General features: G+C 44.6%; 1 protein-coding gene across 1 annotated transcript in view; it reads left to right on the top strand.

Annotated features, from left to right (window-relative positions):
• The window catches only part of LOC106594685 (slit homolog 1 protein), a gene marked incomplete at its 5' end in the record, with an annotated part of 94,005 nt that overhangs the window by 37,546 nt on the left and 31,402 nt on the right, over positions 1 to 25,057 (top strand). Inside the window, 9 exons of the mRNA XM_045712077.1 lie at positions 9,889 to 9,960; positions 10,117 to 10,188; positions 10,493 to 10,564; positions 13,601 to 13,764; positions 14,407 to 14,554; positions 18,949 to 19,020; positions 21,120 to 21,191; positions 22,995 to 23,066; positions 24,326 to 24,469. Coding sequence (XP_045568033.1) covers positions 9,889 to 9,960; positions 10,117 to 10,188; positions 10,493 to 10,564; positions 13,601 to 13,764; positions 14,407 to 14,554; positions 18,949 to 19,020; positions 21,120 to 21,191; positions 22,995 to 23,066; positions 24,326 to 24,469 — 888 coding nt within the window. The remainder of the gene's footprint in view (positions 1 to 9,888; positions 9,961 to 10,116; positions 10,189 to 10,492; positions 10,565 to 13,600; positions 13,765 to 14,406; positions 14,555 to 18,948; positions 19,021 to 21,119; positions 21,192 to 22,994; positions 23,067 to 24,325; positions 24,470 to 25,057) is intronic.

The following is a 25,057-nucleotide window of genomic DNA, read 5'->3' on the forward strand; positions in this document are numbered from 1 at the left end:
GAAGGGAGAGGTTGTGATGGAGGGGGAAAGGAGAAGTTGTGATGGAGGGAGAGAGGAAGGGAGAGGTTGTGATGGAGGGAGAGAGAGGAAGGGAGAGGTTGTGATGGAGGGAGAGGGAGAGGTTGTGATGGAGGGAGAGAGAGGAAAGGAGAAGTTGTGTTGGAGGGAGAGAGGAAGGAGAGGTTGTGATGGAGGGAGAGAGGAAGGGAGAGGTTGTGATGGAGGGAGAGAGAGGAAGGGAGAGGTTGTGATGGAGGGAGAGAGGAAGGGAGAGGTTGTGATGGAGGGAGAGAGAGGAAGGGAGACGTGATGGTGGGGAAGGTTGTGATGGAGGGAGAGAGAGGAAAGGAGAGGTTGTGATGGAGGGAGAGAGGAAGGGAGAGGTTGTGATGGAGGGAGAGAGAGGAAGGGAGAGGTTGTGATGGAGGGAGAGAGGAAGGGAGAGGTTGTGATGGAGGGAGAGAGAGGAAAGGAGAAGTTGTGTTGGAGGGAGAGAGGAAGGGAGAGGTTGTGATGGAGGGAGAGAGAGGAAGGGAGAGGTTGTGATGGAGGGAGAGAGAGGAAAGGAGAAGTTGTGTTGGAGGGAGAGAGGAAGGGAGAGGTTGTGATGGAGGGAGAGAGAGGAAGGGAGAGGTTGTGATGGAGGGAGAGAGAGGAAAGGAGAAGTTGTGATGGAGGGAGAGAGGAACGGAGAGGTTGTGATGGAGGGAGAGAGAGGAAGGGAGAGGTTGTGATGGAGGGAGAGAGAGGAAGGGAGAGGTTGTGATGGAGGGAGAGAGGAAGGGAGAGGTTGTGATGGAGGGAGAGAGAGGAAGGGAGACGTGATGGTGGGGGAGGTTGTGATGGAGGGAGAGAGAGGAAAGGAGAAGTTGTGATGGAGGGAGAGAGGAAGGGAGAGGTTGTGATGGAGGGAGAGAGAGGAAGGGAGAGGTTGTGATGGAGGGAGAGAGGAAGGGAGAGGTTGTGATGGAGGGAGAGAGAGGAAATGAGAAGTTGTGTTGGAGGGAGAGAGGAAGGGAGAGGTTGTGATGGAGGGAGAGAGGAAGGGAGAGGTTGTGATGGAGGGAGAGAGAGGAAAGGAGAAGTTGTGATGGAGGGAGAGAGGAACGGAGAGGTTGTGATGGAGGGAGAGAGAGGAAGGGAGAGGTTGTGATGGAGGGGGAGGTTGTGATGGAGGGAGAGAGAGGAAGGGAGAGGTTGTGATGGAGGGAGAGAGAGGAAGGGAGACGTGATGGTGGGGGAGGTTGTGATGGAGGGAGAGAGAGGAAAGGAGAAGTTGTGATGGAGGGAGAGAGGAAGGGAGAGGTTGTGATGGAGGGAGAGAGAGGAAGGGAGAGGTTGTGATGGAGGGAGAGAGAGGAAGGGAGAGGTTGTGATGGAGGGAGAGAGGAAGGGAGCGGTTGTGATGGAGGGAGAGAGGAAGGGAGAGGTTGTGATGGAGGGAGAGAGGAAGGGAGAGGTTGTGATGGAGGGAGAGAGGAACGTAGAGGTTGTGATGGAGGGAGAGAGGAATGGAGAGGTTGTGATGGAGGGAGAGAGGAAGGGAGAAGTTGTGATGGAGGGAGAGAGAGGAAGGGACAGGTTGTGATGGAGGGAGAGAGAGGAAGGGAGAGGTTGTGATGGAGGGAGAGAGGAAGGGAGAGGTTGTGATGGAGGGAGAGAGAGGAAGGGAGAGGTTGTGATGGAGGGAGAGAGAGGAAGGGAGAGATTGTGGGAGTTGGTGAGAGAATGGAGGAGGTTGGCGGGGGGGGTGAGAGTGAAAGGGGGAGTTACTCCTCGGTGAGTACCCTGGTGAGTATGGGCTTGAGAAAGAGGGGAGTTAATGACAGTAGTACAATAGGGTATGTTGGGCTGTAGAGAATCAGAATAGAGGGAAGGTGTTGAGAGAGGAGGGACAAAAAGGGGGAAGTCTGTGTTTGAGCGAAGGGTTGATGACTGAAGATTAATCCGGTGAGAGGATTGAGGAAGGTGTAAGAGATGAGGAAGAGAGTGGTGGGGGAGAGAGGAAGAGAGTGGAGGGGGAGAGAGGAGGAGAGTGGAGGAGGAGAGGAGAGGAGGAGAGTGGATGGGGAGAGAGGATGGGAGAGTAGAGAGGGAAATTGGAGGATAGTGGGGGAGAGCGGAGGGGGAGAGCGGATGGGAGACTGGAGGGGGAAATTGGAAGATAGTGGAGGGGGAGCGTTGAAGAGGATAAGGATCCTTGTGAAGAGAGATGGAGGCTTAGATGAGGGAAGTTGGAAGTTGGGAGTGAAGGGAGATAGGAAAGGGGGAGAGTGGAGGGAAGGTGTGGGGCGTCAGTGGAGGGAAGGTGTGGGGCGTCAGTGGAGGGAAGGTGTGGGGCGTCAGTGGGGGGAAGGTGTGGGGCGTCAGTGGAGGGAAGGTGTGGGGCGTCAGTGGAGGGAAGGTGTGGGGCGTCAGTGGAGGGAAGAGGTGGAGAGAGGTGGAGGCTGTATAAGGGTCCTGTAAGTCTTTGGAGAGTGACCTCATGTGTTTGGGGAGGAGCGGAGTGGGACAGTGGGGTCAGGAAAGTTTACACACCAACACACACCACAGAGAGGGACTGAGAGGTGAGATCTGAGTTCACACAGCCAGTGGAGAGTTTACCTTTCTCACCCTCTACTGAGCACAGTCTGCTGATGAGGAGGAGGAGGGGAGAAAGAGAGATGAAGAGTTGGAAGAATGACCACTACAAAGAATTGCAGAGACTGAGAAGACAGGAGAGATGGATGAACAATGAGAGGATAAGAGGGAGAGAAAAGGCGAGAGAGAGAGAGAGAGAGAGAGAGAGAATGAAGGGATGAAGAGAATTAGTGGAGAGATCAGGAGTATAGAGTAAATATAAGATGCTGTTCTCTCTCTCTCACACACACACACACACACACACACACACACACACACACACACACACACACACACACACACACACACACACACATACACACACACACACACACACACACACACACACACACACACACACACACACACACACACACACACACACACACACACACACACACACACACACACACACACACCACAGACACCATACACACACATACCACACAATTACCACACACACCACACGCATCCCACAGTGAGAGGAAGAGAGAATGTATTTCACCATGGACACAAATCTAACATGCCAGGCATCTAGGGAGAAACTAATGAAAGACAACCTTTAGATGACACGTAACATTAGGCAGCATTACACACACACACACACACACACACACACACACACACACACACACACACACACACACACAGCGGACCCAGCTGTGACCAAACCTCATAGTCTCCGTGTCTCTCCTGTAAACATAACATCCAGATGGTACCACATCGTGTCCTAGCAACAGAGCGCCTGTCCAGGCATCTCCAATTGTGTGTGTGTGTGTAATGCTGCCTAATGTTACGTGTCATCCAAAGGTTGTCTTTCATTAGTTTCTCCCTAGATGCCTGGCATGTTAGATTTGTGTCCATGGTGAAATACATTCTCCTTCATCCCCTCTCTTCCTCTCACTGTGGGATGCCTGTTACACACACACACACACCTGGAACCACTTGGGCAACTGGGCCTGGAGTATCAGTGTGAACATGATCAGATTGGACAAGGAGCTGTGAGAAGATACAGTGGTGAGGAGAACAAGAGAAAGAGAAGAAGAATGGTGTTCTGAAACCCAGTCCAGCTGTCTTGTTCAGAATCAGCTAGTTCCTCATATCACCTCTACAGCCTTAACACCAACTTCCTCCTTAACACCAACTTCCTGTCCTGTCAGGGGACATCTAGCAACCTTCACTGAATGAGACAGAGAGAGACACACACACAGAGATAGAGAGACACCGGAGAGAGAGAGAGAGAGAGAGACACAGAGGGAGAGAGAGAGAGTTATAGAACCCATTGACCTTTATGGTTGTGAGGTCCGCTCACCAAACAAGAATTCACAAAATGGGACAAGCCAAATTGAGACTCTGCATGCAGAATTATGCTAAGATATTGTCTGTGTTCAACGTAAAACACCAAATAATGCATGCAGGGCAGAATTAGGCTGATACCCGCTAATTATCAAAATCCGGAAAAGAGACGTTAAATTCTACAAGCACCTAAAAGGAAGCGATTCCCAAACCTTCAATAACAAAGCCATCACCTACAGAGAGATGAACCTGGAGAAGAGTTCCCTAAGCAAGCTGGTCCTGGGGCTCTGTTCACAAACACAAACAGACCCCACAGTGTCCCATGACAGCAACACAATTAGACCCAACCAAATCATGAGAAAACAAAAAGATAATTACTTGACACATTGGAAAGAATTAACAAAAAAACAGAGCAAACTAGAATGCTATTTGCCCCTAAACAGAGAGTACACAGTGGCAGAATACCTGACCACTGTGACTGACCCAAACTTAAGGAAAGCTTTGACTATGTACAGACTCGGTGAGCATAGCCTTGCTATTGAGAAAGGCCACCGTAGACAGACCTGGCTCTCAAGAGAAGACAGGCTATGTGCACACTGCCCACAAAATGAGATGGAAACTGAGCTGCACTTCCTAACCTCCTGCACAATGTATGACCATATTAGAGACACATATTTCCCTCAGATTAGACAGATCCACAAAGAATTCGAAAACAAACCTGATTCTGATAAACTCTCATATCTACTGGGTGAAATACCACAGTGTACCATCACAGCAGCAAGATTTGTGACCTGTTGCCACAAGAAAATGGCAACCTGTGAAGAACAAACACCATTGTAAATACAACCCATATTTATGTTTATTTTCCCTTTTCTACCAACACTGTATATAGACATAATGACATTTGAAATGTCTTTATTATTTTTGAACTTTTGTGAGTGTAATGTTTACTGTTAATTTTTTATTGTTTATTTCACTTTTGTTTATTATCTATTTCACTTGCTTTGGCAATGTAAACACAGGTTTCCCATGCCAATAAAGCCCTTGAATTGAATTGAGAGATGATCAGGTAGAGATGAGGGAGGGAGAGAGATGATCAGGTAGAGATGAGGGAGAGAGAGAGATGATCAGGTAGAGATGAGGGAGGGAGAGAGAGAGATGATCAGGTAGAGATGAGGGAGGGAGAGAGAGAGATGATCAGGTAGAGATGAGGGAGGGAGAGAGATGATCAGGTAGAGATGAGGGAGGGAGAGAGATGATCAGGTAGAGATGAGGGAGGGGAGAGAGAGATGATCAGGTAGAGATGAGGGAGGGAGAGAGATGATCAGGTAGAGATGAGGGAGGGAGAGAGATGATCAGGTAGAGATGAGGGAGGGAGAGAGATGATCAGGTAGAGATGAGGGAGGGAGAGAGATGATCAGGTAGAGATGAGGGAGGGAGAGAGATGATCAGGTAGAGATGAGGGATGAGAAGAGAGAGATGATCAGGTAGAGATGAGGGAGGGAAGAGAGAGATGATCAGGTAGAGATGAGGTAGGGAGAAAGATGATCAGGTAGAGATGAGGGAGGGAGAGAGATGATCAGGTAGAGATGAGGGATGGAGAGAGAGATGATCAGGTAGAGATGAGGGAGGGAGAGAGATGATCAGGTAGAGATGAGGGAGAGAGAGATGATCAGGTAGAGATGAGGGAGGGAGAGAGAGATGATCAGGTAGAGATGAGGGAGGGAGAGAGATGATCAGGTAGAGATGAGGGAGAGAGAGAGATGATCAGGTAGAGATGAGGGAGGGAGAGAGATGATCAGGTAGAGATGAGGGAGGGAGAGAGATGATCAGGTAGAGATGAGGGAGGGAGAGAGAGAGATGATCAGGTAGAGATGAGGGAGGGAGAGAGAGAGATGATCAGGTAGAGATGAGGGAGGGAGAGAGATGATCAGGTAGAGATGAGGGAGAGAGAGAGATGATCAGGTAGAGATGAGGGAGGGAGAGAGATGATCAGGTAGAGATGAGGGAGGGAGAGAGAGAGATGATCAGGTAGAGATGAGGGAGGGAGAGAGATGATCAGGTAGAGATGAGGGAGGGAGAGAGATGATCAGGTAGAGATGAGGGAGGGAGAGAGATGATCAGGTAGAGATGAGGGAGGGAGAGAGATGATCAGGTAGAGATGAGGGATAGAGAGAGATGATCAGGTAGAGATGAGGGAGGGAGAGAGATGATCAGGTAGAGATGAGGGAGGGAGAGAGATGATCAGGTAGAGATGAGGGAGGGAGAGAGATGATCAGGTAGAGATGAGGGAGGGAGAGCGAAAGCGCACACACATTTGACTTTAGATCCATACATCCATGTTCTATATCTCTCCCCAAAATCCATTTACACCCTCTCCATCTCTCACCCCCTTTCTCACCCTCCAATTCTCACATCTCTCTCTCTCTCTCAAATTCCCATATCCGCCCCTCTCTCTCTTTCTCTCTCAAATTCCCATATCTGCCTCTCTCTCTCTCTCTCTCTCTCTCTCTCTCTTTCTCTCTCAAATTCCCATATCTGCCTCTCTCTCTCTCTCTCACGACTCCCTGCTGTGTGTCTGTCTATGTGTTGGTTCACTGACTCTGACCTCAATCTGAAATGGAGCAGAAAAACTGTACGTGTGATCGCAACCAATCTCTCACCCACTCCACTCCCTCTCTCACTTTATCTGTCCTTCTCTCACGCTTTCTCTCTCTCGTTCTCTCTCTCATACACTCCATCCATCCCTTTCACCCATTATCCATCTTTCATTCTCTATATCCATCTCTTACTTTTACTCACTCCATTCCACTCTTCCACTATATCCATCATTCTCTTTTCATGTTCTCTCAATCTATCACCCTCTACATTCCCCTCCTTCAATCTATCACCCTCTACATTCCCATCTTTCTCTGCGGGCTGCTCTGATCATCTCAGCGGGCTGCTCTGATCGTCTCAGCGGGCTGCTCTGATAGTCTCTGCGGGCTGCTCTGATAGTCTCTGCGGGCTGCTCTGATAGTCTCTGTGGGCTGCTCTGATAGTCTCTGCGGGCTGCTCTGATAGTCTCTGCGGGCTGCTCTGATAGTCTCTGCGGGCTGCTCTGATAGTCTCTGCGGGCTGCTCTGATAGTCTCTGCGGGCTGCTCTGATAGTCTCTGCGGGCTGCTCTGATAGTCTCTGCGGGCTGCTCTGATAGTCTCTGCGGGCTGCTCTGATAGTCTCTGCGGGCTGATCTGATAGTCTCTGCGGGCTGCTCTGATAGTCTCTGTGGGCTGGTCGGGAGGTTAATAGTGTGTTTGAAATCCTCCAGGGTATGACGCATTATCTACACACATGCATACACACACAGACACAGAAACACACACAGACACACAGACAGACAAACAAACAAACATAGACAACCCTGTGGTTCCCCTCTCCATGGCAAATGGAAGAGTGCCAGAGTCTACTCAAGCTGTAGTAGGCCCTCCTTGGGGTGGCTCAGTCACTGCGGGCCCAGGCGTCCTGCCGGCGTCTAGGCCCCAGGGCCTGGAGATGGAGACCTAGTGGTAATGTTGTGGAACAGACCCAGAGAGGAGGGAGAGAGATGGAGGGATGGAGAGAGGAGTGGTAGACTGAAAGAGATGAAAATAGAAAGAGAGAAAAAGGAGAGAGAACAAGGAAAAGTGAGTGAGCGATATTGAGGGAGACAGAGGAAAAGAGAGGGAGCCAGGGGCCCAGTCCCTAGTTCCTGGTCTGTCTGTGTACTTTACATGACAAAACACAGTGCGATAGAGCAGATAAGCCACCAATTACTCAACTGTCTGCTCCGCACCGATCAACACTGTCTGTACTACATCACACTGTCTGCTCCACATTGATCAACACTGTCTGCTCCACACCGATCAACACTGTCTGTACTACATCACACTGTCTGCTCCACACCGATCAACACTGTCTGCTCCACACCGATCAACACTGTCTGCTCCACACCGATCAACACTGTCTGCTCCACACCGATCAACACTGTCTGCTCCACACCGATCAACACTGTCTGCTCCACACCGATCAACACTGTCTGCTCCACACCGATCAACACTGTCTGCTCCACACCGATCAACACTGTCTGCTCTACACCGATCAACACTGTCTGCTCCACACCGATCAACACTGTCTGCTCCACACCGATCAACACTGTCTGCTCAACACCGATCAACACTGTCTGCTCCACACCGATCAAAACGGTCTGCTCTACACCGATCAAAACTGTCTGCTCCACACCGATCAACACTGTCTGCTCTACACCGATCAACAGTGTCTGCTCTACACTGATCAACACTGTCTGCTCCACACTGATCAACACTGTCTGCTCTACACTGATCAACACTGTCTGCTCTACACTGATCAACACTGTCTGCTCTACACTGATCAAAACGGTCTGCTCTACACTGATCAAAACTGTCTGCTCCACACTGATCAACACTGTCTGCTCCACACTGATCAACACTGTCTGCTCTACACTGATCAACACTGTCTGCTCCACACCGATCAACACTGTCTGCTCCACACCGATCAACACTGTCTGCTCCACACCGATCAACACTGTCTGCTCCACACCGATCAACACTGTCTGCTCCACACCGATCAACACTGTCTGCTCCACACCGATCAACAGTGTCTGCTCTACACTGATCAACACTGTCTGCTCCACACCGATCAACACTGTCTGCTCCACACCGATCAACACTGTCTGCTCCACACCGATCAACACTGTCTGCTCTACACCGATCAACAGTGTCTGCTCTACACTGATCAACACTGTCTGCTCCACACCGATCAACACTGTCTGCTCTACACCGATTAACACTGTCTGCTCTACACTGATCAAAACGGTCTGCTCTACACTGATCAAAACTGTCTGCTCCACACTGATCAACACTGTCTGCTCTACACTGATCAACACTGTCTGCTCCACACTGATCAACACTGTCTGCTCCACACCGATCAACACTGTCTGCTCTACACTGATCAACACTGTCTGCTCTACACTGATCAAAACTGTCTGCTCTACACTGATCAACACTGTCTGCTCTACACTGATCAATACTGTCTGCTCCACACTGATCAACACTGTCTGCTCCACACTGATCAACACTGTCTGCTCTACACTGATCAACACTGTCTGCTCTACACTGATCAACACTGTCTGCTCTACACTGATCAACACTGTCTGCTCTACACTGATCAACACTGTCTGCTCTACACTGATCAACACTGTCTGCTCCACACTGATCAACACTGTCTGCTCCACACTGATCAACACTGTCTGCTCTACACTGATCAACACTGTCTGCTCTACACTGATCAACACTGTCTGCTCTACACTGATCAACACTGTCTGCTCTACACTGATCAACACTGTCTGCTCTACACTGATCAACACTGTCTGCTCCACACTGATCAACACTGTCTGCTCTACACCGATCAACACTGTCTGCTCCACACTGCTCAACACTGTCTGCTCTACACTGATCAACACTGTCTGCTCCACACTGATCAACACTGTCTGCTCTACACTGATCAACACTGTTTGCTCTACACTGATCAACACTGTCTGCTCTACACTGATCAACACTGTCTGCTCTACACCGATCAACACTGTCTGCTCCACACTGATCAACACTGTCTGCTCTACACTGATCAACACTGTCTGCTCCACACTGATCAACACTGTCTGCTCTACACTGATCAACACTGTCTGCTCCACACTGATCAACACTGTCTGCTCCACACTGATCAACACTGTCTGCTCCACACTCCTCTTCTTTTCATAGATCCTTTCTTTCTACATGGATTTTACATTGAAAAAGCTACACTTTGTTTAAATTGTCTTTCCTTCTTTCTTCCTTCTTTCTTTCTTTCATTTTTCTTTCTTTCATCTCTCTCTCTCCCTCTCTCCCCTCTCTCCCTCTCCCCTTCCGTCATTCCTTCTCAGGGACCTTAGTGAGAATGCTATCCAAGCCATTCCCAGGAGAGCTTTCAGAGGGGCCACGGACATCAGGAACCTGTGAGTGACACATGCACGCACACTCTCTCTCTCTCTCTCTCTCTCTCTCTCTCTCTCTCTCTCTCTCTCTCTCTCTCTCTCTCTCTCTCTCTCTCTCTCTCTCTCTCTCACACACACACACTAATGGAAGCCATTATATGTGTTTTGTGTCTACAGTCAACTGGATAAGAACCACATCACTTGCATCGAGGAGGGGGCCTTCCGTGCTCTGAGAACTCTGGAGGTTCTGTAAGTATTATAGAGAGAGACTGTGTCTGTGTGTAGCTTTCTTCTCCTAAGGAATGTCATCTAATATTCTCTCCGCCTCTCTCTCCATCTCTCTACTGCTCTCTCTCTCTCTTTCTTTCTTTTCCTTTACCTCTCTGTCTTTCCCTCTCTCTCTCTATTGCTCTCACTCTCTCTTTCCCTCTCTCTCTTTCTCTCTCCCTCTTTCTCTCCCTTTCTCTTTTTCTCTCCCTCTCTCCTCCTCTCTCTCTCATTCCCTCTCTCTTTCGATCCCTCTTTCCTCCCCTCTCTCTCTCTCTCTCGGCAGCACATTGAACAACAACAACATAAGCAGCATTCCAGTCTCCAGCTTCAACCACATGCCCAAACTACGCACCTTGTGAGTCCCTCTCCGTTTTACTACATTACCCACAATCCAACACTATTCAGTAGGACTGCCAGGGAACTCATGACACTTAGGTGCCGATTCAATATGTATTACGATTCTCACCATTCTAGATGTATTGTGATTTTAGATGTATTGCTATTTGATTCTGCAATTTGATTGTGATTTGATGTTCAAACCCAGATAACATGCACTGCCAGGGAACACATGACACTTAGGTGGCCGACATATCAAATTGCGTGGAGAATATGTTGTTTGGGCAATATGTTGTTTGGGGAATATGTTGTTTGGGGATTATGTTGTTTGGGGAATATGTTGTTTGGGCAATATGTTGTTTGGGGAATATGTTGTTTGGGGAATATGTTGTTTGGGGAATACGTTGTTTGGGGAATATGTTGTTTCGGGAATATGTTGTTTGGGGAATGTTTTCCCATTGGGAAGATGTCAGAGAGACATCAGAATAGAATGTTGATGTCTGACCGACGCATAAACAATGTAGAACTGTAGAATGTAGAATGTAGGCACTCTAAATACATCTGTAAGACGTCTTGGCAATGAGCAAATGCTGTATAAACGGCATCTTCCCAATGTGCCCTGTATACATCGTGCCCACGTTTGGCAGACGGGTGCGTGCTATCTGGGAACATATTGCTCGCTATGCGTCTGCTGCAGAGAGACGAGAGAGCAGGAGAACATTTTGTTTCGATTCGTTTTGGCGCAGCTACAGCCAATTAGCACTAATTAACACTACCTGTTCTTTACACTTGGAGTCAAAGTATATATACTGTATATATTGTCAAGAATAATATTGTGATATTCAACTATGGTTTGTCTCATCACTACTACTCAGTGACACAGTTATTGTATAAACAGATCAGGATGAAGATACCCCTACAGGTGCAGATCTAGGATCAGGTCCCCCTTGTCCATGTGATCTAATTCATTATGATCTTAAAGGGAAAACTGATTGTAGACCAGTACTCCTACTCTGAGATGCTATAAGAATAGGGACTTTGGTCACCCTTTCCGAATCTTATCCATTAGGGTGAAAACACAAAACTGACCTAAGATCAGTGTGGAAGGAGGGCAACTCTATCCTTCTCTGACAGGCCACACATAGCCAACCCTACCAGCTCTCAGTCTCACGTCAGAATTAGACGTTCATCCATGTTTCCCAAACGTCAAATTTCAAAGTGTTTAAGCTTAAGTTTAGGTATTAACTCTGAATATTTAAGGTAAGGGTTATGTTCAGGTATTAACTCTGAATATTTAAGGTGAGGGTTATGTTCAGGTATTAACTCTGAATATTTAAGGTGAGGGTTATGTTCAGGTATTAACTCTGAATATTTAAGGTAAGGGTTATGTTCAGGTATTAACTCTGAATTTTTAAGGTAAGGGTTATGTTCAGGTATTAACTCTGAATATTTAAGGTGAGGGTTATGTTCAGGTATTAACTCTGAATATTTAAGGTAAGGGTTATGTTCAGGTATTAACTCTGAATATTTAAGGTGAGGGTTATGTTCAGGTATTAACTCTGAATATTTAAGGTAAGGGTTATGTTCAGGCATTAACTCTGAATATTTAAGGTGAGGGTTATGTTCAGGTATTAACTCAGAATATTTAATGTAAGGGTTATGTTCAGGTATTAACTCTGAATATTTAAGGTAAGGGTTATGTTCAGGTATTAACTCTGAATATTTAAGGTGAGGGTTATGTTCAGGTATTAACTCTGAATATTTAAGGTGAGGGTTATGTTCAGGTATTAACTCTGAATATTTAAGGTGAGGGTTATGTTCAGGTATTAACTCTGAATATTTAAGGTGAGGGTTATGTTCAGGTATTAACTCTGAATATTTAATGTGAGGGTTATGTTCAGGTATTAACTCTGAATATTTAAGGTAAGGGTTATGTTCAGGTATTAACTCTGAATATTTAAGGTAAGGGTTATGTTCAGGTATTAACTCTGAATATTTAAGGTAAGGGTTATGTTCAGGCATTAATTCCAAGACCTTAAAGATGCACTATGCAGAAATCGCACCGCCATTTCCTGGTTGTTAAAATTCGAATAGTTTGCCTAATTTAAATGTATGTGATTTAAATAAGCAAATATATTGTATTTTCAGCTGTTAGAAGCAAAACCGAAAGTGAAAGACGCAAACATGTAATTTAAGCACGGTAAGCATAGAAGTAGTGCACATAGAACAGATCTACTGCTTCTTGGACTTGTTTCAATAAGAATGTCTATGTGAATTTGGTCGGGTCACCCAAAAAGTTACATATTGCAGCTTTAAGGTTGGGCATTAACTCTGAATGTTTAAGGTTTGAGATGGGCTTAAAACTAAAATATCAAAAACAACTTTCTATCACTGGGTTCGAACATGCAACCTTTGGAATCAGAGGCAGATGCCTACCGAAATTTGGCTGAGCCAACCACCAGTGAGAAACACACTTCAAATACACACATCTTTTATGAATGCTTCTGTACCCATAAACCAGTCAATCAGAGATGTAGCGCTGTCTCAGAAAAAGGCCCAGCATCTTGGGGGGGAACCAAACCCCAAGTCCTATTCTAAGGAGACTTGGTCCCCTTCCACCCACCACAGAAGGGTTGTGGGTGATTTGCTGGGACTTCAAGGCACCAAGCTCCTGTCAACAAACTGTCCAACGACAGACGCCCCTGGAAATCAAACTGTTAAGCCCCTGAAAATCACACACACACACACACACACACACACACAACTAGAAACTCCTCCATTGTTAAAGCTGAGAGTTAGGGTTAGAGTATAGGGCTACAACAGTATGGGGGAAACTGGTTCAGACAGTGCGTGTGTGCGTGCGGATGATGGTTTGGAGTGAGAGTCTCAGTGAGAGATGGATAAGTGATCCCCCTCCTCTCCCTCTCTCCTAGTGGTTACCCTCTACTCCAACGTCTCTGTGTTTTACAGAGGGTTGAGAAAGCACAATAAATGTCCTTTGACATCCTGGTACATTGGACAGTAAACCTCCTTCTTCCTCGTCCTCTCCCTCCAGTCGTCTCCACTCTAACAGTCTGAGGTGTGACTGTCACCTGTCCTGGTTGTCTCCCTGGCTGAGACAGAGGCCCACCCTGGGTCTGTACACACAGTGCAGCTCCCCTCCAACCCTCAGGGGACTCAACATGGCTGAACTGCAGAAGAACGAGTTCACCTGCTCAGGTAAGGCAGGGGTCAGAGGATAGAGTTTACCTGTAGAGGTCACCTGCTCAGGCAAGACAGGGGTTAGAGGGTAGAGTTTACCTGTAGAGGTCACCTGCTCAGGTAAGACAGGGGTCAGAGGTTAGAGGGTAGAGTTTACCTGTAGAGGTCACCTACTCAGGTAAGACAGGGGTCAGAGGTTAGAGGGTAGAGTTTACCTGTAGAGGTCACTTGCTCAGGTAAGACAGGGGGCAGAGGTTAGAGGGTAGAGTTTACCTGTAGAGGTCACCTGCTCAGGTAAGACAGGGGGCAGAGGTTAGAGGGTAGAGTTTACCTGTAGAGGTCACCTGCTCAGGTAAGACAGGGGTCAGAGGTTAGAGTTCATCAGCTGAGATACAGCACTAGAATTTGTGTGGAGCCTTTCTATGCCATGTCCTTCCCTTGGTATGACTTTTATTTACTGTCCAGAAATCACCTGGTATTTACATAGCAACTTATAATCATACAATAATACACACTAATCACTCTCTCTCATTCTAAACTCTCTCTTTTTCTCTTTCTCTCTCGCTCTCTCCCTTTGTCTTTCTTGCTCGCTCTCTCTCGCTCTCTCTCTTTGTCTTTCTCTCTCTCTCTCTCTCTCTCTCTCTCTCTCTCTCTCTCCAGGTCAGAGTGACAGTGCGTTTGTCCAGCCGTGTAGCCTGGCGTCTGGCTCCTGTCCTCCCATGTGTTCCTGTAGTAACAACATCGTAGACTGTAGAGGCAAGGGCCTCACTGCCATACCTGCTCACCTGCCTGAAGCCATGACCGAGATGTGAGTACTGCACGCGGTCAGCATGACCACACACGGTCAACAAGACCACACACGGTCAACAAGACCACAAAGCTATAACGATGGTTTATAAGATACGAGGGCCTCTCTGCCATACCTGCTCACCCCCTTGAAGCCATGACCGAGATCTGAGACAGTCGACATGGTCAGTTCATGCTCATCACCACACCTGGTCAATTTACTTACAGGTGTTAGTATTGATTTATTTGATTTATTAATTTAACCTTATTTAAGCAGGAAATCCCATTGAGACCAATGTCTATTCTGCATCACAAAAACAGACAAACAGTAAGGTCATTGAGACATCACACACCATGTAGAATAACCGCACCATACAGAATAACCACACCATGTAGTATAACCGCACCATACAGAATAACCACTCCATATAGAATAACCACACCATACAGAATAACCACACCATACAGAATAACCACACCATACAGAATAACCACTCCATATAGAATAACCACACCATACAGAATAACCGCACCATACAGAATAACCACACCATACAGAATAACCACACCATACAGAATAACCACACCATGTAGAATAACCACACCTTGTAGAATAAATACACCATGTAGAATAACCACACCATACAGAATAACCACACCATGTAGAATAACCACACCATGTAGAATAAATACACCATGTAGAATAACCACACCATATAGAAAAATCACACCATGTAGAGTAAATCCACCATACAGAATAACCACACCATGTAGAATAACCACACCATGTAGAATAACCGCACCATGTAGAATAACCGCACCATACAGAATAACCACACCATGTAGAATAAATCCACCATGTAGAATAACCGCACCATGTAGAATAACCGCACAATACAGAATAACCACACCATGTAGAATAAATCCACCATGTAGAATAACCACACCATGTAGAATAAATCCACCATGTAGAATAACCACACCATGTAGAATTACCACACCATATTGAATTACCGCACCATGTAGAATTACCACACCATATTGAATTACCGCACCATGTAGAATTACCGCACCGTGTAGAATAACCGCACCATGTAGAATTACCGCACCATGTACAATTACCGCACAATACAGAATAACTACACCATATAGAATAAACACACCATACAGAATAACCACACCATGCAGAATAAATCCGCCATGTAGAATAACCACACCATGCAGAATAAATCCGCCATGTAGAATAACCACACCATGTAGAATTACCACACCATATAGAATTACCACACCATGTAGAATTACCGCACCATACAGAATACCTACACCATACAGAATAACCGCACCATGTAGAATAACCACTCCATATAGAATACCACACCATGTAGAATAAATCCACAATGTAGAATAAATCCACCATGTAAAATAACCACACCATATAGAAAAACCACACCATGTAGAATAAATCCACCATGTAGAATAACCACACCATGTAGAATAAAAACACCATGTAGAATAACCACACCATGTAGAATAAAAACACCATGTAGAATAACCACACCATGTAGAATAACCGCACCATGTAGAATAACTACATCATATAGAATAACCGCACCATGTGGAATAACCACACCGTGTAGAATAACTACATCATATAGAATAACCACACCATATAGAATAAATCCACCATGTAGAATAACCACACCATGTAGAGTAAATCCACCATGTAGAATAACCACACCATGTAGAATAACTGCATCATATAGAATAACCACACCATGTAGAATAAATCCACCATGTAGAATAACCACACCATACAGAATAACCACACCATGTAGAATAACCACACCATGTAGAATAACTCCACCATGTAGAATAAATCCACCATGTAGAATAACCACACCATTTAGAATAACTGCATCATATAGAATAACCACACCATGTAGAATAACTGCATCATATAGAAAAACCACAGCATGTAGAATAACCACACCATACAGAATAACCACACCATGTAGAGTAAATCCACCATGTAGAATAACCACACCATGTAGAATAATCACACCATGTAGAATAACTACATCATATAGAATAACCACACCATGTAGAATAACTACATCATATAGAATAACCACACCATACAGAATATCCACACCATGTAGAATAAATCCACCATGTAGAATAACCACACCATGTAGAATTACCGCACCATGTCGAATTACCGCACCATACAGAATAACTACACCATACAGAATAACCGCACCATGTAGAATAACTACATCATATAGAATAACCACACCATGTAGAATAACTACATCATATAGAATAACCACACCATGTAGAATAACCACACCATGTAGAATAACTACATCATATAGAATAAACACACCATATAGAATAACCACACCATGCAGAATAAATCCGCCATGTAGAATAACCACACATGTAGAATTACCACACCATATAGAATTACCGCACCATGTAGAATTACCGCACCATACAGAATAACTACACCATACAGAATAACCGCACCATGTAGAATAACCACTCCATATAGAATACCACACCATGTAGAATAACCACACCATATAGAAAAACCACACCATGTAGAATAAATCCACCATGTAGAATAACCACACCATGTAGAATAACCACACCATGTAGAATAACCGCACCATGTAGAATAACTACATCATATAGAATAACCGCACCATGTGGAATAACCGCACCATGTAGAATAACTACATCATATAGAATAACCACACCATGTAGAATAACTACATCATATAGAATAACCACACCATGTAGAATAACTACATCATATAGAATAACCACACCATGTAGAATAAATCCACCATGTAGAATAACCACACCATGTAGAATAACCACACCATGTAGAATAACTACATCATATAGAATAACCACACCATGTAGAGTAAATCCACCATGTAGAATAACCACACCATGTAGAATAACTGCATCATATAGAATAACCACACCATGTAGAATAACCGCATCATATAGAAAAACCACACCATGTAGAATAACCACACCATGTAGAATAACCACACCATACAGAATAACCACACCATGTAGAATAAATCCACCACGTAGAATAACCACACCATGTAGAATAAATCCACCACGTAGAATAACCACACCATGTAGAATAACCACACCATGTAGAATAACTACATCATGTGGAATAACTACATCATGTAGAATAACCACACCATGTAGAATAAATCCACCACGTAGAATAACCACACCATGTAGAATAACTACATCATGTGGAATAACTACATCATGTAGAATAACCACACCATGTAGAATAAATCCACCATGTAGAATAACCACATCATGTAGAATAACCACACCATGTAGAATAACCGCACCATGTAGAATAACCACACCATGTAGAATAACCACACCACATATGACCATTCATACTGTTCATGGGCCATATAAATACAGTATAATCATCATGATTGTTATTGCATATTGATACGGTGGCCCGCTGGCCAATAAGAGTGGACCAGGGATATGTCTGTGTGTCATTGGATATCCTGTATTAATATATGTAAATGATACAGTTTATCCAGTCAGACGAATATGTGGCCACCTGACCAATAAGAGTGGATGTGTGTGTGTCATTAATGCATCAGAGCTGCTCTAGAAAGGATATTTCTATTCCCTGACAGCAGCTTATCACCCCCCACCCCACACAGACCATGTCCATATATGGACACTTAACTCCTTGACTTTTACACAAGCTCATCTCTCAACATAACATCTCCCTTGGTTTAACCTCTTAGAACCTGAAGGACGCACACACATACACACGCATGATCATGCGCGCACACACATACACACTCACTCACTCACTCAGACGGGAGGGAGAGAAAAAGAGAGAGAGAGATGGTGAGAGGAGGATGAGGAAATAGTAGAACATGTTTGAGGTTAGGGAGAGAAAGAGGAACTTTCTAAGACTTTCTCAGAGGAACGAGAGACAGACAGAAGGAGAGAGAGACAGAAGGAGAGAGAGACAGACAGGAGAGAGACAGACAGAGGGGTTAGTAGTGTACTGCTGCAGTCTCTAAGTGGTTTGGCAGTTTAACAGGTGAGCATTCCCCTGGTAAGCTAACGGCTCCAGTCACACAAATATGTCAAACTGTGTCTGATACCCTCAACATTTCCTCTCTCTCACACACACAAAACACACACATACTTACACACACACACAGAGAGAAAGAGAGACTAACCTAAGTTTCTCCTATGTCTTACATGGGTGTAATTTGAATGAATCTCATTGCCGATGGGTCTCTCCCCCTCCCTTCTCCTCCCTTCTGTCTCCCGCCCTCTCTCTTTTTTCCTCCCCTCACTCTCTCCCTTTTCCTTCCCTCCTTCTCCCCCTCCTAGTCGTCTGGAGCAGAATGGTATCAAGTCAGTTCCTCCTGGGGCCTTCACCTCCTACAAGAAGCTGCGCAGAATGTAACTAGTCAACCCCCTTTACTTAATATACACCAGCCACCTTCCTTATGCCTAATCTGAAACTCAAGCTGCTATGTTTGCAGATGATACTACAATTTATACAGCAAGAGAATCGTTTCAAAAGATTCAGCAAGCTCTACAAGTAGATCTGGGAAATATCAGGGATTGCGTTTGCCAGAACAAACTTGTTTTGCCCACCAAGAAACCTACGGTTATGTTGGTCTGTTCCACCAGGAAAAGGCCAACGCAGCCTGGGATGCAATTAAGTACGGGGGAGTACAAATTGAGGAAGTGGTAGAAACCAATTGAGGGGTGCTTATCATGGTCGTCTCAAATAACTAATCTAAGTAAAAATGTCAAATAAAACTGTATGCATGATCAGAAGGATAGCTAAATATTTACCAGGAAAGATTCTTAAGAAAACAGCCTAAGCATTAATTGGGAGTCAAGTGAACTACTGTTCTGTGGTCTGGGGACATGCATCAGCAAGTTAACATAGGAGGCTGCAGATTGCACAGAACAAAGCAGCAAGGATTGTTTTAATGTGGAGATATGGTTCTTCTGTTGTAGTCATGCACAGTGCTCTTGGTTGGTCATCAAGCAACAAGATAATTGAAGAAAAAAAAAACATGCTTGTTTATTTCACAATGTACACCATTTAAAACAGCCAAACTCTATTCACAACAGTATTCAGTTGGTAAGAGACAGACATTCAGTAAATACTAGGAAAAGATTGTCCACCATCTATGCGTTATCCAGACAGAAAAGAGAAATAGGCAAAATAACATTTCAATTTAGTACAATAAAGAAATTTAATAATTTATCTGAGCAAACCAGAAACCTTTCAATATATACAATCAAGTAATACTTTAGAACCATTTAAATATAATAAATTGGAAGGTTGTGCTGGACTATGGTAGATGAAGGAACCAATCTATCTTTTCAGACTGTTAGAGTATTTATCTGGTCAATATGCCAGTGTATTATGTCTGTGAAAATGTGATCATATTATAATTATTTTTTCTTTCTTTTTTTTACGTTTAAGGACTCTTAGATAAGTCCAAATGAGCACTAAAAGATATCCTAATAAAATCAAATAAAACTCCTGACCTTTCACCTTTGACCTCTACAGTTCACACACCCTCCCTAACTCCCTGTCTCCTACCCTACAAAGTGATTATCTACAGTAAGAGTCTTATCTGTTATCTGCTACTGGTTTTTGGAGACCTTTAGTTGAACTCTCAGTGAGCTAGGGCGAGGGGGGTTAAGGCAGGATGAGGGGTAGAAAGTGTAAGTGGAGGGTTAGTGTGTGTGTGCGCACACGTTTGAATTTCATCATTCTCTTAAAGTACCGTTTCCTTGGGGGAGTTTAAACACTTGATCGATGTATAAATCATAGAAGAGTGTAATTGTCTTTAGGACAGCTGTTTTTAGTCAAGACTTTTGTGTTTTTTACGTAAAATGTTTTTGTTGCACTGTCTGTGTGTTTATAGTTGTGTTTAATGATGTGTTAGTGTATGTAAGTTGTTTTGTCTGAGACGTTGTTCCCCCTGCTGCTATTGGACCAGGTCTCTCTTGGAAAAGAGATGTTATCTCAATGAGAAAAACCTGTAGAAATAAAGGTAAAATAAAATAAAAAAAACCTGTATAAATAAAAACCTGTATAAATAAAGGTAAAATTAAAATTAAAAATAATCTAATCCAGGAGAGGGTTTGGACCTCTGAGGCCCAACACGGGAGCTCTTCTGTGGGCTAGATTCCAGGAGACCTCCCCTTAGCCTGGTCCTCTGCATGGTTTATATCATCTCAACAAGGTTGTAGGATGCATTTCCATTGTCTGCTGCATCCCAAATGGGAAATGGCATCATATTCTCTATATAGGGCACTACTTTGACCAGACTCCTACTTGGCCTGGTCAAAAGTAGTGCACTATATAGTGAATAGTGGCCTGGTCCAAAGTAGTGCACTATATATTGAATAGTGTGCCATTTAGGAAGCAGCCCTCTAAAGAAGATGTCATTAAGTGGTGACGTCAGAGAGAGTGTGAGGTCAAAGGTCATGGTTCTCACTGTAACACTGTTGTTGTTCCTTCTTTCCAGAGATCTGAGTAACAACCAAATATCAGAGATTGCTCCCGATGTTTTCCAAGGCCTGAGAGCCCTCAACTCACTGTGAGTCTGTTTGCATCAGTGTGTGTAACCATCAGTGTGTGTGTGTTGCCATCAGTGTGTGTGTGTCGCCATAAGTGTGTGTGTGTGTCTGTGTGTCGCCATTAGTGTGTGTCTGTGTGTCGCCATCAGTGTGTGTGTGTGTGTGTCTGTGTGTCGCCATCAGTGTGTGTCTGTGTGTCGCCATCAGTGTGTGTGTGTGTCTGTGTGTCGCCATTAGTGTGTGTCTGTGTGTCGCCATCAGTGTGTGTGTGTGTCTGTGTGTCGCCATTAGTGTGTGTCTGTGTGTCGCCATCAGTCTGTGTGTCTGTCAGTCTGTGTGTACTAACGTAGTGTTGACATGCCTCTGTCTGTGTTATACACGTCTGTAGCATATACATGATCATGAGGGAGTGTGTGTGTACATATCATTGTGAATAATGTATAGTGTTTATATAAAGTTAAACGTCCTACTGAATCAGCCTCAATGGGAGGTCTGGGAGACAGTGTGTGTGTGTGTTTGTTTTCTGTGGGGGTCCAGGAGAGGAGGGGGGATTGGTAGTTGGTAAGTGTCCCCTTAGGGGATAGCCCTGTCTGGGATGAATGGGACTGTGCTGTGCCTTTTAGTGTGGGTGTGTTCCAGCTCCCTCTTATGAGTGATATGAGCCAGATGGGGCCACAGAATCCTGAGCTCCATGTTGTCTTGTATTGTCATGGTGTTACTGGTATAGTACTGAGTCTTATTCTATATGGTCTCTACAGGGTCCTGTATGGTAATATTATCATGGTGTTACTGGTATAGTACTGAGTCTTATTCTATATGGTCTCTACAGGGTCCTGTATGGTAATATTATCATGGTGTTACTGGTATAGTACTGAGTCTTATTCTATATGGTCTCTACAGGGTCCTGTATGGTAATATTATCATGGTGTTACTGGTATAGTACTGAGTCTTATTCTATATGGTCTCTACAGGGTCCTGTATGGTAATATTATCATGGTGTTACTGCTATAGTACTGAGTCTTATTCTATATGGTCTCTACAGGGTCCTGTATGGTAATATTATCATGGTGTTACTGGTATAGTACTGAGTCTTATTCTATATGGTCTCTACAGGGTCCTGTATGGTAATATTATCATGGTGTTACTGGTATAGTACTGAGTCTTATTCTATATGGTCTCTACAGGGTCCTGTATGGTAATATTATCATGGTGTTACTGGTATAGTACTGAGTCTTATTCTATATGGTCTCTACAGGGTCCTGTATGGTAATATTATCATGGTGTTACTGGTATAGTACTGAGTCTTATTCTATATGGTCTCTACAGGGTCCTGTATGGTAATATTATCATGGTGTTACTGGTATAGTACTGAGTCTTATTCTATATGGTCTCTACAGGGTCCTGTATGGTAATATTATCATGGTGTTACTGGTATAGTACTGAGTCTTATTCTATATGGTCTCTACAGGGTCCTGTATGGTAATATTATCATGGTGTTACTGGTATAGTACTGAGTCTTATTCTATATGGTCTCTACAGGGTCCTGTATGGTAATATTATCATGGTGTTACTGGTATAGTACTGAGTCTTATTCTATATGGTCTCTACAGGGTCCTGTATGGTAATATTATCATGGTGTTACTGCTATAGTACTGAGTCTTATTCTATATGGTCTCTACAGGGTCCTGTATGGTAATATTATCATGGTGTTACTGGTATAGTACTGAGTCTTATTCTATATGGTCTCTACAGGGTCCTGTATGGTAATATTGTCATGGTGTTACTGGTATAGTACTGAGTCTTATTCTATATGGTCTCTACAGGGTCCTGTATGGTAATAAGATCACAGATCTCCCCAGAGGACTGTTTGAGGGACTCAGCTCTCTAGAACTGCTGTAAGTACTATTCTGTCTACTTCCTAGATCATACCCTATTCCCTATGTAGTGCACTATACTGTCTACTTATTAAATCATACCCTATTCCCTATGTAGTGCACTATACTGTCTACTTATTAAATCATACCCCATTCCCTATGTAGTGCACTATACTGTCTACTTATTAAATCATACCCCATTCCCTATGTAGTGCACTATACTGTCTACTTATTAAATCATACCCCATTCCCTATGTAGTGCACTATACTGTCTACTTATTAAATCATACCCCATTCCCTATGTAGTGCACTATACTGTTTACTTCCTAGATCATACCCTATTCCCTATGTAGTGCACTATACTGTCTACTTATTAAATCATACCCTATTCCCTATGTAGTGCACTATACTGTCTACTTATTAAATCATACCCCATTCCCTATGTAGTGCACTATACTGTCTACTTATTAAATCATACCCCATTTCCTATGTAGTGCACTGTACTGTCTACTTCCTAAATCATTCCCTATTCCCTATGTAGTACACTGTACTCTCTACTTCCTAAATCATACCCTATTCCCTATGTAGTACACTATACTGTCTACTTCCTAAATAATACCCTATTCCCTATGTAGTACACTGTACTGTCTACTTCCTAAATCATACCCTATGTAGTGCACTATACTGTCTACTTCCTAGATCATACCCTATTCCCTATGTAGTGCACTATACTGCCTACTTCCTAAATCATACCCTATTCCCTTTGTAGTGCACTGTATTGTCTACTTCCTAGATCATACTCTATTCCCTATGTAGTGCACTATACTGTCTACTTCCAAATCATTCCCCATTCCCTATGTAGTGCACTATACAGTCTACTTCCTAAATCATACCCTATGTAGTGCACTATACTGTCTACTTCCTAGATCATACCCTATTCCCTATGAGGTGCACTATACTGTCTACTTCCTAGATCTTACCCTATTTCCTATGTAGTGCACTATACAGTCTACTTCCTAAATCATTCCCCATGTAGTGCACTAATTTTGACCAGAGCCAGATATACAGTATGTGCTTTTAGTTTAGGAACTGAACTTCTCTTCCCTCCCTCTCTCCTTCTCTCTCTCTGTCTCTCCTTCCCGCCCTCTCTCTCCCTCTATCCCCCTCTCTCTCTCTATCTCCTTCTCTATCGCTCTCCCTCTCTCTCTTTCTCCCCCATCTCTCTCTCTTTCTCCATGCTCACTCTCTCTCCCCTCTGTCTCTGTCTCTCCCTCTCCCAGTCTCCTGAATGCCAATAAGATTCACTGTATTCGAGCCACAGCCTTCCAGGACCTAGAGAATCTAGCTCTGCTGTCTCTCTACGACAACAAGATCCAGACCCTGGCTAAAGGAACCTTCTCACCCCTACACAGTATACAGACACTGTGAGTCTCACACACACACACACACACACACACACACACACACACACACACACACACACACACACACACACACACACACACACACACACACACACACACACACACACACACGTGCCTGTACCTCAAGGAGTCTGTTTCTGACCGTTTGAGCAGACACATGCACATTTGTGGCCTGCTGGAGGTCATTTTGCAGGGCTCTGGCAGTGCTCCTCCTGCTCCTCCTTGCACAAAGGCGGAGGTAGCGGTCCTGCTGCTGGGTTGTTGCCCTCCTACGGCCTCCTCCACGTCTCCTGATCTACTGGCCTGTCTCCTGGTAGCGCCTCCATGCTCTGGACACTATGCTGACAGACACAGCAAACCTTCTTGCCACAGCTCGCATTGATGTTCCATCCTGGATGAGCTGCACTACCTGAGCCACTTGTGTGGGTTGTAGACTCCGTCTCATGCTACCACTAGAGTGAAAGCACCGCCAACATTCAAAAGTGACCAAAACATCAGCCAGGAAGCATAGGAACTGAGAAGTGGTCTGTGGTCCCCACCTGCAGAACCACTCCTTTATTGGGGGTGTCTTGCTAATTGCCTATAATT

Source organism: Salmo salar, unplaced genomic scaffold (genome assembly GCF_905237065.1).
Source record: "Salmo salar unplaced genomic scaffold, Ssal_v3.1, whole genome shotgun sequence".
Classification (NCBI taxonomy): domain Eukaryota; kingdom Metazoa; phylum Chordata; class Actinopteri; order Salmoniformes; family Salmonidae; genus Salmo; species Salmo salar.